We start from the raw sequence: 19,312 nt of genomic DNA on the forward strand, positions 1-19,312 counted from the left end.
AAGACCATCCAAGAGGAATTCCCTGGTGTTCTGCACGAAAGCGAAGGCAAATAGTCTCAAATAAAATATCAAGTTGGATATTCGATGAATAATACAAAGGAAAAAAAAACGCAACTATTTTGCAATTTTCACTTGCTCTACGCTATTTCATAGCAAAAACACTCTTAAAATCATCCCAACATGCATTGCAGTTTTTTAGGGAAGCTGCTGTGAAATCAGGCATTGTAGGCTGTAACAATCCCCAAGAAAACCACAAAATCCTGGAGGGACTGTAGAGTGTGTACATTGGTCGTTTTGGGCCAGCCCAATTTACAGTCAAATTCACATGAACAACGTGAACTGAACATTTCCCTCTCTTGCTGTCTGAACACACCATAAGAGGGCTGTTTTTCATTACTAATAACATCAGAGATTAGCGTAAGGCATTTGTTCTCCAACTTGTTCTGGCATGCCACCCTTCGGAAGCCAAAAAAAGCTGATGTAAGGCATTTCTAAATCAATCATCTTGTCCTGAGAGTAGCAACCAGTCCATGCTAGAATCTGGAATATGCTTAAACCTCAATGAAAGCAAATCCAGTTCATTTACTAAACCTGTGTGTGCTGCCAATAACCTTTTCGTAAAAAGAAAAAAAAGTTAAGGTGCAGTGATGCATAGATGGTAGACAGCTTGCCAAATTGCTTCTGTCATGAAAGGCAATGGGCAGAAACAAAGTGCATGAGTGTCTCCTTCCCACAGTCCATTTGTCACATATTCCCATTTAGTAATTTTTTTTGTATTAGCAGAGAGGTAGCATCTCTCACGCTGTAGTAGGAGAGCGCAGGCCTGCTTCCCTCGACTCATTCAAACAGGTATAATTTTAAAAATTCAATTTCACTCTTGTCAGAAAATAGCAAGAGAGACAGATTCAGCATGAGTAAGCCTCAATAGTTCTGCCTCCTTATCAGTGTATTTTTAGTGTATTTCTGTGATGAGATCTCCAGCATTTAAAAAAGTATCTCGGATAAACAAGGCTGGTATGAAAGTAACCCATGAGCTGAGATGTAGCACTTGAATTTCAAAATTCACAAAAGCTGGAAAATGAGCATTATAGAATTGGCATAAAGCTTGATGACAGTCTACCGAGCGGATATTGCCCCGCTGAAACCAAAGACTGACATCTTGTGGTTATATGATGATGTACACTTTTAGTGACAGTGGGAGAAGGTGTGCTGAAGGAAGGGAAACTAACCCTACACTAAAGCAGCTCTGGGTCCAAAGTCTTGAAAACATACTTGTTTGGAAATTTGCTTTGCAGGCAGGCCAAAGATGATACTATGATACCACTACTACTACTGTCACAACTAACAAAGCCCTGCAGATACTGGACAAAGTCTATACCGGTCAGAATTTATGAGTATATGAACCCAGTTGGAGTTTTAAGCTAAGAAGATGATATACAGGATGAAATATATCATTTTGGGTCCCAATTAAAGGGTGGTTGACAATGAAAACAAATGTTGGTTGCAGCCCCAATTCAAAACTAATATTTTCTGGCTCTTACTGTGATTTACAGCGTTGACGCCTAAAGAGGTGTGCTTCAGTCCTGTGAACAGGGGAACATGTCTCGGATCAGAGAGGAGGTTTGCATACAACCCCAAGACCAAGAGATGCCAGATCTTTTACTACAGCGGATGCGGTGGAAACACGAATAACTTCAGATCCCGGAGACAGTGTATTAGAAAGTGCATTAGAAGCAGAGAGGGTATGATTATTTTAAGAGATCATTTCCAAAATGCATGTTTCCATTTTAGGAAAAAAAAATGGAATTCAATACTTTGTATTGTTTAATACTTTAAAAGTGTAATCTTGTTGGTAACCGAGTAGGTGTAAATTATTTTTTTAATTGTAGGTTTCTCACTGTGAGATATAACTTGTAATTTGGCATCTTTAAGAAAATCTTTGATAGAAAATCACGATATTAAAATGATATCTCTTTGTGGCTCTGTTCTGTTGTAGGTCACGGGCCCAGGATGATTCGAATAAAGAGGAAAAACATGGAACACATTGTTCATCGCTCACTCTGAACACTTGGCTCTGGATTACATCCCGCACTTCTGTGCTGTCACTTGTATTTATGTCCATTTTTTATTTTAAGCTTTGCTCATACTGTTGTTTTGCAGTGCAACAGTCCTGGTGTAAAATGTATACCTTGTAGTGTACCTGAATTAACTTTGTAGTGACCGAATCATTATCCACCTTGGTTCAATATCTCATTGACAAAAAACATGTATGTTTTGCTGAGTTCTAGTATAGGAGCTATCTACACTGATGTATTCCATATCAGTTTTTTTTTTTTTTTTTGGATCACTTAATCACTATTGCAGTATTGCTGGTGTTGTTAAGGGAAAACAGAAGGGGGCGGTGTTGTATTTCTTTTCAGCACTGGCCCCTCTGGGCAGCATAGTATTTGCTTTACTGTCTTGTTTTATGGCTGTGAAGAACTGGACTCTCAGATTTTATATAATAAAGATCCACTAAGGCCTTCCTTTCTTTCTTTAGTTTTTATCTGTTATATTTCCCCATCAGTCTTCTGTGTATAAAAAGGGCAAAGTGCTTCAGTAAAACAACCAAGAAAAAGAGATAAACAGTAAAATAGATTAAAATAATGCAATACCAGAGATGCCATATTCATATGGGCCTTACAAGTAAAGCACATAAAGGTTACTCTGTGTCCCTGATTTTCTAATTTTCTTTCTAAACTCATCTGGAGCACTGCACATCAAATCACGAGGAAGATGATGAGGTTGGTTTGTGTTACTGCGGTGGTTAAAATTAAGATTTTACCATTGCAATAAACGATACCTCAAAAGTCAATGTAAAGTCACCGAAACTTAGCAATGTTGATCTTTAGTCATGGCTGTCACTTCCAGTGAGGAGACTGAGGCATGCCCTTTGGGGGTTTCGGAGTTTTAGTAATGTAAAAGATAAAGGTAAGTTAAATTTTAAAGGAAGTTAGTTTTCTACAATTAAAAACACTTGGTCTATACAGGATTATATATAGAATTATAGAATTCCAGTATTTTTGGATTTGGAGAATATTTAAACTTGACCACTTTAGTTTTGGCCAGTGAATGAAAAATTGTAAGATTCAGTATTGCCCCACCAGAATTTAATTGCTGTGGAGGAACTGTTGCAATAGCATTTAGATCTTCATGTTGGGAAATAATAAATACAAAAAAAACATAATAGGAACAGTTAACTTAAAGCTGCACTGATCGATATTTTTATATTAACAATGGATCAAATGACTATATGTAATATGAAAGGCGTTGCTCATAGTGACAGACCCACAGGGAATTATTGCCCAACTCTGCTGTTCCCTGTACTGAGTATTTAAGTGTCTTTTAGCTTTTTCTGTTTGTGATGTGGCCCACAACTTCACTGTTTAATTCCGTCTACCTGCTCTGATTGAGGGGGGCACGGCGGTGCAGTGGTTAGCACTAAGGCTTAACAGTGAGAAAGTTCTGGGTTCGAACCTTTCGCAGTGGGGTTTGTTGCCGCTGTGCCTGCTTGGGTTTCCTCCAGGTACTCCGGCTTGAGACCAAAGACATGCAGGTTAAGTTAATTGGTGACTGCGTTGTTGTGATGTGAGTGTGACTGGTTGTTTGTCTCTATATATTGGCCTCCTGATAAACCTCGCCCAATGTCAACTACTATTGGCTCGTGACCCTCAAAGGATAAAGCGGTATAGCTAATGGATTGGATGGATGCTCTAATCAACGTGGTTTCAAGCAGCTGCAGGAAGCTGCTTTCAGTGTGCTAAATGAGCATTTAGCAGCTTAAGAACCAGATATTTCCCACTCTCCTGACAAAGCAGAGCTAAAAGGAGAGTGAATATTGCACCTTCATTCATCAGGTGAAGAAATACTACTAATAAATGGAGAAATCTCTGTCTGTCCGTCTCTTCTTTGATTTTCTCTACAACTGCTCATCCGATCGACTTCAAACTTCAGGTGTGTGTTGTTGAGGACCCAAGGAAGTGCAGTGTCGACTGGGAAGGTTTTTGGATGAACGGTGTCACGGGAAAGATAAAAAGAGAATCATTAAATGACAGTCGGTTAGGACTGGGGCAACACATCAAATGTGGGAGCATAATTTAATCAATGTGTGTCATAGCAACCCTTTCCCCGATCTGGAGAATCGGTATTTTTTCTTTGAAGAACTTGGCTTAAAAACTGTCAGCTGTCCCGCTGTTGCTGCATCTTAAACTAAGTGCTCCAGGATGCTTTTGCTTCAAGTGGACCTGCAGAGCCGCCGTACTGCTGTGATGAGCCATTTACAGTTTTGTAGAGCTGAGGTAGTGCCACACTTTAGATGATTCTGTGCAAGGTTTTGTAGGGAATCCGTGCATTGACCGGGCGCAGCTATCTTTGAGACGCACCGTTGTCCAATTGATGACATTGGCAGCATGGATAAATTGCCCCAGGCCCAACTGACTGTGGTTTAATGTTTCTCTTTTATGTTTCTCAAGAACTGCTCATTCAAAAACCTTCACACTCGACATTGCACTTCCTTGGTTCCTCAGCAACACACATCTCCAAAATGACTATTAAAACAAATCAATATCTTCTCAGAGGGGTTCAATGAAAGCTGAACATTATAATCCTCATGAAGGGAAGAGTTATTGCAGGTCTTTTGTATTTTACATCATTAATTTTATCAATATGTACTTAACAAATTGGTAAGTGAATGTTTGTGTCACAGCAGTCCTTCTGAATTTGTGGTCCAGTATTTTCTGATCAGGTTTTTGACAAATAGGGTCCATTAATATTATTAATATCATAACACAGCAGTGATGTGGACCTTAGATGATGATGATTAGATGGTTTGAATAAAAAAATGATCTATTAATGAGATAAAAAGCATGTTTTAACCGGGCACTGCATTAGTACAGAAAATAAATGCTAAAGTTGCTCTTTGTCTGCTGGACATCTGACTGCTAACACTACAATGACAACCTTATAAGGTGATGTGTCTATATTAGGTTTTTTTTTTCCTTTTTTTTGCTATCATAACACAGCGTGATGTGGACCTTAGTGGCCTTATGATGATTAAATGGTTTGAAAACTAAAAAAATGATCTATTAATGAGATAAAAAGCATGTTTTAACCGGCACTGCATTAGTACATGAGTACTCAGTAGACATTACTACGTTATCTCAGTGGACATTACTGACTGTAGTAGACATTACTACGTTATTACATGAGTACTCAGTAGTCATTACTACGTCATTACACAAGTACTCAGTAGACATTACTACGTTATTACACGAGTACTCAGTAGATATTACTGCATTATTACATGAGTACTCAGTAGACATTACTGCATTATTACATGACGTTACTACGTTATTACACGAGTACTCAGTAGACATTACTACGTTATTACACGAGTACTCAGTAGACATTACTCAGTAGACATTACTGCATTATTACATGACATTACTACGTTATTACATGAATACTCAGTAGTCATTACTACGTCATTACACAAGTACTCAGTAGACATTACTACGTTATTACATGAGTACTCAGTAGACATTACTGCATTATTACATGAGTACTCAGTAGACATTACTGCGTTATTACATGAGTACTCAGTAGACATTACTACGTTATTACACGAGTACTCAGTAGACATTACTACGTTATTACACGAATACTCAATAGTCATTACTACGTCATTACACGAGTACTTAGTAGACATTACTACGTTATTACACGAGTACTCAGTAGACATTACTACGTTATTACATGAATACTCAGTAGTCATTACTACGTCATTACACAAGTACTCAGTAGACATTACTACGTTATTACACGAGTACTCAGTAGACATTACTGCATTATTACATGAGTACTCAGTAGACATTACTGCGTTATTACATGACGTTACTACGTTATTACACGAGTACTCAGTAGACATTACTACGTTATTACACGAATACTCAGTAGACATTACTACGTTATTACACGAGTACTCAGTAGACATTACTACGTTATCACATGAATACTCAGTAGTCGTTACTACATTATTACGCGAGTACTCAGCAGTCATGGGTCGGACCACACTCCTCTTGAACTCAGCCTTCATTTTGATCTCAGCTACACACCTGAAAAGTTTCCTGACTGCATCTTGTACAAATGTGAAGCTACCGTGGAGACAAAATCTGTCCACAGACAGACAGACAGACAGGGAGAGACATATGAACACCTGCCTTAGTTCCCGCTACAGTAGGTTTCTCGAGGACCACATTTTACCATGATCATAAACACACACAGACTCACAAGTTGAAACCAGTACCACCCACACTGTGGCAGCTGGTAAATATTCAGCCTAAATAAACAGAATGCAAATAATTACAGGTCTTGTTGATTGTGTCCATTATTTATGTTGTAGGGAGGTCAGGGACCCTGTGTTTCCTCATAGCACATTTAGGACCAGCCGTGTGGCGCAGCGGCTAAAAAGCCGGGCAACAGCGGCAAGGTTCAAAAGTTCAAACAGTTTCTCTCCTGAAGTGCCCGTGAGCAAGACACCGCATCTTTTAGCGACCGCCTGGGGCTGTGCCGAGGAGAAGGGAAGCAGCACGAAGCACATTCCGCGGTACAAAGCGTACCCAGAAGACTGCACCGGAGCGTGGGCGCTGAGTGGCAAACCTATCCGGCGCTGTGCGGAACCGGCCACTGCTCCCAGGTCCTCGGCTGCAGGCCACAGTGTGATGTAACAGGAAGTAGTGGGTTGCCTCCCGACGTCAACCTGACAGCCGTCTCGGCCGCGCTCATTGAGCGCCGGAGATCCGCCGTGCTTGGTCCTCTGCGCCGAAGCCGAGGACAGAAGAGACACCTTTGGGGACTGCCTTAAGAGTTCCAACCCCTGCGCTGCTGTTGGATTTTATTCTCTGGTAGGACGCGCTGAAACGGAGTGTGAACTGTGTGCGGTGCGCTGTGCTGTTTCATGCTTTCTGGGCAATCTGAGCTGCTGTTTTCTTGCATAGAATCAATTCAGAGTTGACGATGCGTCTTGTCTTTCGAGGTCATCTCAGCTGTAGGCTGTCTTGCATGGATTACAGAGCCGAGGGACGCGCGTTCTCATGCCGTTATGCCCTCGATGCCTCCTAAACGTAAACACCAGTATGAGCATCCACGACCGGGTCCAGTTAATCTGCATTGTCCTTGTGTAAAGAGCTGGATGTGGGGGAATATGGATATGACAGAAGACTAAAGGGAAGCGGCAGCTTTTGTGGGTTTCGGACCCACAGAAATCCCGCATCCAAGCGCCCGGTGCATTAGATCACGTTCATTTAATCCATAGTTCTCACGAGATAACGGCTTACCTTTATCCGCTTTATGGAGGGTTTACTCACGATGCGTTAGTGATCGAGTGATGTACCGCGGGTTACTCAGCCTGCAGTATATTCACGCTTTAAAGAAATGCGTAAAAGCCTTTTAACACTACGCAGGATCTTTTTAAACGCACAGATTATGAATATATATATGTATATATATAACATTTTTATGTATAATAAACTATATAAACTAAAGGATCGATTTTGACATATGCCTGCATGCATGGCTGACTCAGCTATGGTTGACTGTCTACATCCACGGATTGCTCAGTCTACCAGACTTGGCATCTATTCTATAGATAAGATAATCAGTGTTAAAATACACGAAGGGACGAAGTGCACTCGGGCTTTTCAGATTGACTGAAGTGGAAATCAGCAGTGATTCGGCTCCATTCAGCACCGACGCTTTGATGTAAGCGGTGGCCACTGGTTGCTAAACCCTTTGCGTGGTTACATAAGCTGGAGATTTGGACATGCTGGAAGTTTGTGGGCTGGACGGCAAAAACGAAAGGGGTGATGATGGCGAGTGAGGGTGATGATGATGAGTGGGAGGAGGGTGCGATGACGACGGTCACCCCTGGGCTGAGGAAAGACGCACTGGAGTCATCATCAGGGAGGTGACAGAGCAGAGGTTACTGCCAGGCCAAAGCTTATTGGCTATCCACAGCAGGGTGAACTCTCTCGGTCAACACGTCGAATTTCATACAGTTCTGCTGGAAGCTTTACTGCAGATGAAGTATTCCCAGATAGCCTGTTATGTTTGTCAGCTACAGTTTCATCTAGCACTGTGATGTAGGTGAATGGGGAAACAGCCATTATCAAGACTGGAACAGAAAAAAAAAAAAAAAAAAAACATGTCAACAGGTGCTATTTTTAATTAGTGACATGCCTGGTTAAGGAAAAATTGTGGTCATGGCTGAATACTTACAAAAAAACATCACATGACTGTTTGACTCTTAAAGTCCATTAAAATGCGACCCCTTAAAGCACCTGTACATTTGGTTTCAAAACCTAGGTTTCTTACAGTTACGTTAAATTTTTATGACTAGATAAACAGCCGTTAAAGTCACAATTTTGAAGTTATCATTTGTAAGAATTTAACACTAAAGCGTAATAATCTGCGTTGTCAGAAGTGTGTGGGAGTGGCATGATCAAATTTGATCGGTAGTTTCCTGGCAACGCAAGCAACTGCCCCACAACTCTCATCACCTTTTACTTCAGATGTTGCTAAGTACCGACTGGTGCACAGACGTACGTGACATCAGCCCGCACTTGAAACCAGTGCGAGGAAAATAACAGATGCACGGATACAGAAGTCTCTCGTCAAATAACCAAAAAGTGTTCTAACTTTGGCCGATTATTTTGTGTTCACAATTGCACAAGTAATTGTGTTGTGAACCAAGGAGTGTTTTTTCTTAGCAGTTTTTAGAGGCCAGGAGAGTAAACGTATAAAAAAAAGATCATTTTGTGCAGTAGAAATATGGATTTTCTGCTTTTTAACCTGTTGATCTTGTCATGGCCCCTCAGATTTATCTTGCAGTCCCTTGTGGAAGTCCTGACCGCCAAGTCAGTAACCACTGTGCGACAGCTTTACTGGTCCCTGTGCTATACAAATGTCACTCCACTTTCTGCACTGACACAAGATGTTGCCAGTAAATAAATGTAAATGGTTTTGCAAACTAGTCACTCTTGATCATAGGTCACAAGGATGCAAATGTAATCGTAAATACCACATAGGAAGCCTGGTAAAATTGGGTTCTTGCCTCAGTGTCCATGCATGCCGGCTCTCAGGGCGCTTTGGACAGTGAACACGTCAAAGCTGCCAGTTGGCAGCACTGTCAAATGAGTCTGAGAGGCCTTTTTGCTCTGACATCTTCCAGTTGCCCGGGCCTGCACTAAATACATGAGCTGATTGTGCAGTGGGAATGTCATGCAACTCATCACATTCAACCCCCGAACTGTCATGCTGAGTGTTTACTGCCCGAGTCCAGAAAGCAGCTTTTAAATGTGGGTGAGACAAAGGTCTTGGCGGCATAGCTCCCGAAGCCCTTGCTATCTCCATGGTATGGTAGGTCTATTTCTAATGCAATGGCATCTGAAAGGTTGCGCCAGCGGAATCTCATTCACACTGTAGCTGATACTATCATACAGTAGCTCTGTGTTGCATAAGGGTTGAATTTAGGATCACGAATTTGCAGTCAAGCAGCAAAGGGATAGTTTTCCTTCTACCTTCCATTTAGGAGCAGTTGTTGTCATATTAAAATGGCTGTGGTGACACTGTGGGGCCGTTTTGCAGGGATTATACTGTATGCGTGTTAAACTGATGCCATTGTGAAAGACTACCTTCCTGCAAACAATGCTGGTAACCCATACTGATGAGTACAGAGACCACCACATTCACAGTCGCAAGAGTAATGATAATGCTCGTGAAACTTAACCCCTCATAAATCATCAAGGGACACTGTGCTTCTGCACCCTGCATCTTATTGATTGCGATGTTTTCTGTCCTGTCTCGGACACTGTAAAAGCTCTCACATTCATTTATAAAGGGATGTGACCACCAATTTCATATTGTTCCAGCATCTTTTACTGTCCTACGAACACATGCAAGTTGAACCTTTATTGTGTTTCAACTCGGATCAAATCAGCAACCCAGCTATACATTAGATGTTTTTCCCTGCCTGCTTACCTGAGGCTGGAGTTATCGCATTACACAAAGCTAAATGATGTACATATGCACCAGTCTCAAAGCGCTCCCCTCAGGGTCTGGATACAGTTCCTGGGATGTGGAGATCTTTCCATGTAATTTTTCCACTGTCCAGTTTTTACTTTCAGCACACAAGGTTCCTGATGACACCTTACATGGGTTAATGTCTTCCGAAGCAGCGTCTGAGGAGCTTTGTCTCAGTGCAGAGGGTGGCAGTGTGAGCCGCAGTGCTTTGTGGCGGATAGAGGACAGTGGAAAGAGGCAGTGTGGTTTCTAAGAGTGTTCTGTGTTTGTGTGAGCTAAACAAACCATCAGTGACACATGGCTTCCTGATTTACTGTGTGAGAGGGCATATATAATAGAGGAAATGATCCCTGGGAAGCTCTGTGTATCTGTGTGCTTGTCTTCCAAAGGTGAACCTGCGGTACTGTACACCGGTCAGCCCTTGCAGTCTAAGGTCTTACTGTCCCATTACACAAAGTGACCATATTCTATTCCTGGGGAACAGTGCATTAATTAATAACTTGTTACACTAAGTACAGCGATTTCTGGTTTTGAAGAGCTCACTTTCCAGCCAGTACACACTTTTTTGGACCCCCTTTCAACCCTGCATTTTCTGCTGCTTTGAACAAATGTCTGCAGCACACATTTCTGTTGGATCTCCAATTAGCTAATATCCTACTGTGAAAATGTGACTATTAGCAAGCTGTGCCAAAATCCTCTCCATATTATTGCAGTTGGCTTCCAAGGTTAATAAAAGAACCACATTGCTTAGATCCCTTTTAAAAACGGAGTGTATTATTGTCCATATTCTTTATAATGGGCTTTTCCCAACTCTTAGAGTGACCGTCATGAGTTTTCTATTTGACTGGCTGGAAGGTCTATGATTATATTTATTAACCAAGACAATTCAAGCAGACGGTTATTTCGCCAGTTGATAGGCAACACTTGCAAAACATAATGTCCTCGTCTTTGCATTCATTGCACTGTAACATACTGTATCTGAGAAGGAAAAAGAGGGCCTATATTAACTTTTTAAGTCCAACGGAAATTAAGTTGAATGTTTTTTTGTTGCTACAGCATAAATATCTGCTCAATAATTCCTGTGCTCTCCTTTGAGAAAAAGTGCGCTAAAGAGAGAAATGTATTTGTTTATAGTTTTTTGCTTTTACAGTTGTGACTTCTGTCTTTGCATTATAGAGTTAGAAAGCTATTATCTCTCCATTTTCAAAGAAGGTAGAAAGGTTGAATTCATTTCTATTTTTTTTTTGTCTTTTTCATTCGCCCTAGTTTTACTGTGCAATTTCATTTTCATTTTTTTTATTGTAGAGCACTTTGAGCTACATATCTTTAATAAAAAGTGCTCTATAAATAATGTTCATTATTATTATTATCATTATTATTTCAAACTGTATTAGCCTGAAGCAGTAACATCAACGCTCTATCAAAGGCAGACTGCAAAGCACAAGAGCACAGCTTTCCTGCTAATGGCTCATTCTTGTCCTACTTAACAAACATGATCATGTCTGTCATAGACCTCAGCTTTTTGAATGACCAACCAAAAAATACCCACCTGGGATAAGTGCAATGCTAACTGCTAATGTCATATGGCAGGCTAGATAGCTCATTAGCCAGTGACATTTGGGCAGATGCTGCTGTGGTCCTTACCCTTCAACGCCTCTAATGAAACACCTTCTGCTCATAACGTGTAATCTACAGCGCAACTTTCTTTACTTTTTTAATTTTCCCTTGCTGGCGCTCAATGTGCCGGCTGCTGTCAATTAAACATGGACACCGACACACCCTGCTAGCCTCTGATAAGAAAATTTAATATTTACCCAGAGACCTGTTGTTTAATAATATTACTAAAAAGTACTATTAACAATACATGTAGAAATCACATTGACAAAATTTTTGCCTTCAAAAAGGAATTACTAATCGTACTTTCAGTTTGACTGTAAATGGGTGCCTATATCTCTTCAGTTTTCCCTAATAGTGATTATTTTCCTCATACATCTAGGCTTAGATTTCCTTTTTTTTAGGTCTTGATAGCCCCACCATTCTTTTTTAAGCCTTTTTTCATGTCTATTCATTAAGTAAAAAGCCATTTCATATTCTTAGCTACCTATCATCTCACCTGGAAGCTTTGTCTTACATGCAGCCTGGCTACAAAGAAGCCTGCTGCTGTTAGTCATGGCACGTGTATTGAAGCTTTTATTTAGAGCTTCAACGATTAGTGGAATTATTGATTATTCAAACAACAGAAAATTATTCAGCAATTATAATGCTAATCGATCAGTCACTTCGCTATTTTTTTTTTGGTTCCAGCTTCTCAAAAGGAAACAGTTTACTGTGTTTTCCTCTCATATATGTCGATAAATATATCTCATGCTTTTGGACTGTTAGTTGTGCAAAACACACCAGCTGAAAACATTACCATAGCCTCTGAGAATTTAATGTGAATTTTTAGCATTTATTAGACTACATTTTTTCACCAAGAGAATAATCAGCAGATTAATCAATAATTAAAATAAGTTGCAGCCCTACTGCTATCCTATGTTGGCATTGGTTGTTATTGGTTATTATCAACAGTTCAGATTTTTCAGATTCACATTTTCACAAAACCCCTAATATTCAGATGTCCGTTCTCTATTTTCATAGTAGCTCTCACATGCAAGCAGTTAAATGTTGTCGTTACGCAACCCGAAGGCATACAGAGCAACTTGAGCCTGTTAGTAATGACATGAATAGCTCCCTTGGAGGTCAAGTCTAGGGCCCACAGCGAGCACATGGAGGATTTTCCTTGGCTTCCTCAGGGCCGACTTAAAACAGCTGTGAATTTGACCGAGCTCCAGGATTATTTTTGTCGTGGCAATACCAGTAAGGAACCCTTCACACCAGTCCTAGAAGACCCTGTGTTCACTGTTGATGTTTTCAGACTCCAATAAACGCTAAAAGAGATGTAATATCTAAATCAGACTGTGAGATAAAGCTTTTCAAACCTCTTTTCACCTGGAAATATTGTATAGATTTAAGGTAATTTTTTATTTCATCATTTTGTTATCACTTTTCTACCAAAAGAATAAAGAGTAATGCATTAGTGACATCTTTTTAGTGGACAATTACAGCTGTGTTACTACCACGCTGCTCTTCCGTGTTAATTTTATGTCTGTTATCATTGTCTGTAGCAAAGTATGTCACATATCTCGCCTGGGGAATTCAAGAATCCCATTTCCTAATACAGGATGTGAGTGATATGGAGCTTTGGTAACGTTCAGATGGATGGAATGACATTGAAAACAGGGAGGATTAGTGAATGGTGCTTGACAAGCTTGCAGAGTGATCCCAAAGGACATCTTTCTGGGTTTATAATTTTTCCACGCACAACCAGAAGAAAAACAGCTGATAATTGAACTAAAGTAACGTTGATGAAATTCAGAGATATGAACAACCATTTACCTATCCCCAAACAAAATCAGAAAGAACATGTAAGCTCCCATTTAAACTCTCAGGGAAGTTTTGGCTGGAAAATCCCCTTCCAGCTGTACGCCAGTTTAATGACTACTAATCGCTGCAACAAACAGCCATTACAATAAAATCTGTGAAAAGCAACAGCCAGTTATGATGCAAAAATATCACACAATAAGGAAAAAACCCTGCTAAGAAAGCTTAAGCTATTGTTTGAAGCTGCCAGCCTGTCAGTGCACTTAAAGCACTCGACAAAGAAAATCTAGTGAACTGTGAAAATGGGGCTCTTTGTAGTGGAACGAATTGGTAGAATTAGCTGCTTTTTCCCACCAGACTGTACTGTATGCCTCAGGTTAAGCAGTGAGCACATGCTCAGCAGGTTAGACTATTTTAAACACAGCCTGGAAGCCCTACAGCTACATCAAAACATTTACATTAACACCAAGGAGAATTACTAGTAGCTATGCAGGTGCAATGCATGATGGATCCCGGTTTATTTTTAACTAGTGTATTTTTATCTAGGTATTTGTGCTTTTTTTTTTCACTGTGTAGACTAGAGGTCTCTGGAATGGGAACCTTTTGGTGAGACCTCTAGATCTGAAGACAGCCAAGCTGTTTGTGATGTTTTTTGTCATGTTTAAATAATGATGGCATGGGATAATGCCATTTCAGATTCAGAGGGGAGATGTAATATTATCTTTTCGGCAACTAATGGCATGGCTGTTTTCCCAGAGCCACCTGCCGGTGTTTGGTATCCTATTTTTAAAGGAATAGTTTGACATTTTGGGAAAATGTGCATATTCACTTTTATGCCAAAAGTTAGATAAGAAAACTGATACCATTCTCATGTTGGTAAGGTAAATATGTTAACATAATCTGCCAGGCTATTACAAATGGTCATTTTTGCACTTTGGTTTTGAATGGATAAATCAACTAAATATAACATGTTAATAGGTTACCTTGTTACCCTTTGGTCATAGCCAGGCAGTAGTGAAAGAAGTACTGTGATACTTGAGTAAAAGTACAAATATCTCAATGCAAAATTACTTAATTACAAGCACAACGCCTGCATTTAGAATATTACCTAAGTAAAAACATAGAAGTATTATAAGCTAAAGTTACTTATAGTATCAAAAGTAAAAGTCTTTGTTTTGCAGCACAATTACATTACACCGTTAAGACTGGCATATCAATGTGTAAGCAGCATTTTACTGTTGTAGCTTCTCGAGACGACGCTATTGTAGTTTTCAGTACTTTGTACAGTTTGATAGTTTAGTGCTGTTGTTCCCATCCAGGGTCACAAAATAAATCCTAGATGAGAAGATTGTTGCGGTAGGAACATATATATATATAAATTTTGACAGATTTTTCAGACTTTTCTCGACTCTTTGCTTTTTTGTGAAATAATGTTTTCTCTCTTCGGGCCTGAAATTGTTATTTTAATGAAACCAGCTGAGAATTTCAGAGGGGAAATCTCTTTTTGGTGGTACTGCAAACATCTCACAAATATCTGAAACTGTCAGCCCCAACCAGACACTATAAGGGGTCACGGGCCGATAAGGTTGGGAGCGACTGGTGTTTAATTGGTAACTACAACTGTCAGATGAATGTAGTGGAGTAAAAAGTACAATATTTCACTCTGAAATCTAGTGGAGAAGAAGTATCAAGTAGCATAGTATGAAAATACTCGTGGAAAGTCTAAGTGCCTCAAAACTGAACAGAAGTATAGCACTTGAGTAAATGTGCTTAGGTGAGGTTGTTTCCCCTTCTTTATGTTAAGTTAAACTAACTGGCTGTTGGCTCCAGCTACATTTTTATTATACAAGTGTGAGAGTGGTATCAATCCTCTCATTTAATTCTTGCCAAGAAAGTGAGTCAGTATATTTCCTGAAATGTCAAACTGTTTCTTTTGGAGAACCTTTTGAGTGATTTGGTTGAAAGCTGATAGGTGAGTGATTTGGTTGAAAGCTGATTTGGTTGAAAGGTGATAGGAGAAAATGGAGAAAAACAGATGGAATGAGCCCATAATTTGGCTTTACAGGGGGTCCTTTTGATTAGCATTCGGGATGACAGAACACCCATGAAGCAACAGTACTCACAGCAGGTGTTAACCGAATTCTGCGTGCAGATTTGAGGACAGAGTTTTGTGATCTTATGCAGTTGTCCTGATACAATGACGACGCTCTATCTGTGAGCTTTGACTGGTGCCCTCTTTTCCTCCTGGGTATTGCTGCTGAGTTTGGCAGTTTTTCAGATTGTTCCCCTGGATACATAAATTATCTCTTGATTTTTTTGTGACTCATGTACCTACTGAAGAGTTTGGGCACGCATCATGGGGACCTTGTTTGCTGCCTCATGGTGTTTTCAAAACTTGCATTATATACTGTCAGACCTTTTTTTAAAGCTGACACATACTTGACATTCAGAACAGTATGACTCACCTGTGTTGTTGCTTTTTTTTTAATGGAAGCTCAAAAACCGCAGTTTCATGATATCCTGTAGCAAACTTTGTACTCATGTTCAACTAGTGTACTATTTAGATCACCCATTTCCTCTGTGGTGGGTTTTCAGCAGCACCTTTTTGTTCCTATACAGTGTTGCCCTAATTACTACCAAACTTGGCAGGAACTCTCCATGGACTAAACTCTCACTGTAAAAAGTTGCCAGAATAATCTAAACTTATCACGTAGATGATATGAAGCAGTGAAATGCAAGAGACTCTGTAACAGTTTGGCAGAAACGTATTCAGATCCCTTGAAATGTGTAAAAATGTGAGAAGTGATGGTAGTTTTAAATAGGCAATAATCAATATTTTTGTATTGACAATGGATGAGTGATTATGGGTCATGTGAATGGTGTCCCTGTTTGGGATGACCCCAAAAATAGTTATAATAAAAAAACTGCAGTTACCCTCAGCTCTGCATAGCACAAGCTGATTTTTTTGATTTTCTGGCTCATAAATTCAGCTCTCATCAGCCTTGTTTCCAGCAGCAGGCAGCTGCTGTCAGCAAAAAATCTCTGATAAAACCACTGCACACTACCTGCCCAGAACCAGAAAGCAAACAAACAATGTTAGCCACAAGCTGGTGAACATAGTGGAGCATTTAGCATCTAAAGAGAAGAATGAATGAATGAATGAAGAATGAAGAATGAATACTGGACTTAGATTTGTAGACAAAAACAAAATCCAAATGAATGCCAATGGCAGATGTTTGCCAACAAGTTAAGCTCATTACCGTCATGAGGGGACAATACTGTATGTCAGTGTTATGTTTTCAGCTCGTTTCACTGCCCCCAGTTGGCCAAAATGCAAAATCATGCAGCTTTAAAGTTAAAGCCTAAGGCAACCACACTGATCCAAAGGTACGGTTTTACTAGATCCTGTAGATGCCCAAGCCAAAAAGAAAATTGCTGTAGTATTCATAAACCAGCCTTTTGCCAGACAGATCGATATTGGATGATTCTGCCAAACCCAAGATTATATAGATTATATTCATTGCATGCATTTATTGTAAATTATTTATCTGTACAAAACTATATCAACGCATAACAACTGGAGTATGATTAGGGTATGATGAAGGTTAGGGCAACACTTTCAGACTGGGCACTGTTAAGAAGTAAGGCTTGTATTGATACTTGGCCTTTGAGGGAACAAGAACTCTACTTGATGCCTTACTAGTCCCACCCCATCCTCCACACATTTACTTTCCACCTTGCTTTTAAAAGGGCACACTGCATTCTGCATTGGTACTAAGCGTTGGCTCTGGACGAAGATCATGTGCGACAGAATCTTTCATTATTCATAATTCCTTGGGATACTTGGCTGCCTCATCTGTCCTTGGACCATATAGCCTCAAGGGTTTCAGTGACCATAGTGACTGGATGTATCTTTAGCATCATCTATTGTAACAATATTTAGCACCAGTATGAGCCTCTCTTTTATTAATTTCCTCATGAGCTACATAAGTTTTACAATGTAGTCTCTTTTTTTTCAGCGCTAAAGTTTTAAGTAGAACCATGTGCTTGCCCTGAGAACGTTGGCATGATGGCAATGAGGGCGTAAATGCAATGACATGAATACTTAGGTATCTGGGTTGTTGTATGCTCCAATACCACTAGAACACAACCTCCCTGTTGCCATGTTAATGCAAAGAAGATTGCGTGCTCCAGTCAGGGTGGGTGGATTGAAAGTTGAGAAGGTCTTCTCATGCAACAAAGACAACTCCTCCTTCACATCTGTGTAGGATTGTTATTGTTTTCCCTGACATCTGGTGATGCCCTCGGCAACTTTGAGGCTTGCATGAGGTCTGCTCTCGTGTCCTGGGCTTGGTAACATCAGTGACTGAGATGTTAAACTCTATTTCAGACATTTTTCAGTCATATGGGAAAGATTATCTAAATGTACAAGTGACTACATTTGGTCTCGCTGACTGAGAGAGGAAGCTCCTTCTCCTCGGGATGAAGTTGGCTGGAAACTGAACTAATTCCCTCCACCCTTTCCATATTAAGACTTTCTTGTCACAATCACTCACAGTTTTTTAATTATTTTTGTAAAATAAAAGAGATGATATATAAGTAAATATAAATACTTTTTTAAAAAAAATAAAGGAATAACTAATTTTACATGCAGGAAAATACAGTAAAAAGATCATAAGAAGCCAAGCATCAGAAGCCACTTGAAAGTTAACATATTACAACCAATGACATAATCAATGAGATGTTATAAATATTTTCCTATTATCTACATTGTCGTGATTTTAAAAGCAAATATATGTATGCACGGACAATTCAGCTGGATCCAGGGTATCATTTCGCTCATTAGTTCGGAGTGATGCATTGCAACAACACCTGCAGTCCTCAAGCTGTTTCCCAACAAACATGTTTGATATTAACGTAACATAAGCCTAGCTGATAAAGACATGGACCCGGGCCATGTGTTGCATGCGCTGCTTGTAAAGCGAACTGGCCTTGTCAAGGTCTAAGGAAACGCATCATGATACAGAGTATACTGAGAAAGAGTGGACTAGTGTTAGTATGGTCACATTTGATTTTATACTTATCAAAACCTATGTTTTTTAGGAGGTTAGAAGGCAGTTTTTCTGATTCCAACATTAGGTTGAAAGTGAATTTCAAAAACTAGCACTTAGAAATCCATATGATGGGCACACGTGCAGATAATGAAGAACTATTTCAGTGGGAGCTTACTGTATTGTGACTGCCCAAGGGGTTGGTGTACCTTCGTAACTCAGCACACTTTATTCAGCTGATCACAGTTTTGAAAAGTTTTTTTACAAAGTTGTCATGTGATGTCTTGCAGTCATTCCCTTAAAGACTACTGCAGTGCCCTTTCAAAATGTGCCTGTCAGTAGCAGCTGATTACTTGGCCTGCATTAATCCACCTTGCAGCTTTCTTGAGAGCATCATCCAAACAACTTCAGACTCGACACTGCACTTCCCTGGGTCCTGAGCAATACACCTGCCATGACATATTTGTGTCCCCTAGTAATGCTAGAGTAAACACGTCATTTCTATGAATGGTGTATATATACAGTACATATATGTATATATGTACTGTATATATACACCATTCAGCCAAAACATTAAGACCAGTAACTAGTTTTAATGTTGTGGCGGATCAACGTATACTGTGGCCATGCTTGGCCTGGGTTAAATGGTGACCCATGCTCTACCTGAAGTTGACACAATATCATTCTCCTCCATTCATTCACCAGCTGTAGACCTCAGGTACTGG

General features: G+C 39.9%; 2 protein-coding genes across 3 annotated transcripts in view; both read left to right on the forward strand.

Annotated features, from left to right (window-relative positions):
- The window catches only part of tfpia (tissue factor pathway inhibitor a), a 41,560-nt gene extending 37,393 nt beyond the window's left edge, over positions 1 to 4,167 (forward strand). Inside the window, exons 6-7 of one of the 2 annotated variants that reach the window (XM_040148839.1) lie at positions 1,554 to 1,742; positions 1,997 to 4,167. In XM_040148839.1, coding sequence (XP_040004773.1) covers positions 1,554 to 1,742; positions 1,997 to 2,064 — 257 coding nt within the window. In that variant the 3' untranslated portion in view covers positions 2,065 to 4,167. The remainder of the gene's footprint in view (positions 1 to 1,553; positions 1,743 to 1,996) is intronic. The other variant, XM_040148838.1, reaches the window with a different exon arrangement.
- A 2,668-nt stretch (positions 4,168 to 6,835) lies between these two features.
- Positions 6,836 to 19,312, forward strand: part of calcrla (calcitonin receptor-like a) — a 32,592-nt gene continuing 20,115 nt past the window's right edge. The window contains exon 1 of the mRNA XM_040149347.1: positions 6,836 to 6,941. The gene's annotated coding sequence lies outside the window, so the exon portion shown is untranslated. The remainder of the gene's footprint in view (positions 6,942 to 19,312) is intronic.

Source organism: Xiphias gladius, chromosome 16 (genome assembly GCF_016859285.1).
Source record: "Xiphias gladius isolate SHS-SW01 ecotype Sanya breed wild chromosome 16, ASM1685928v1, whole genome shotgun sequence".
NCBI lineage: Eukaryota > Metazoa > Chordata > Actinopteri > Istiophoriformes > Xiphiidae > Xiphias > Xiphias gladius.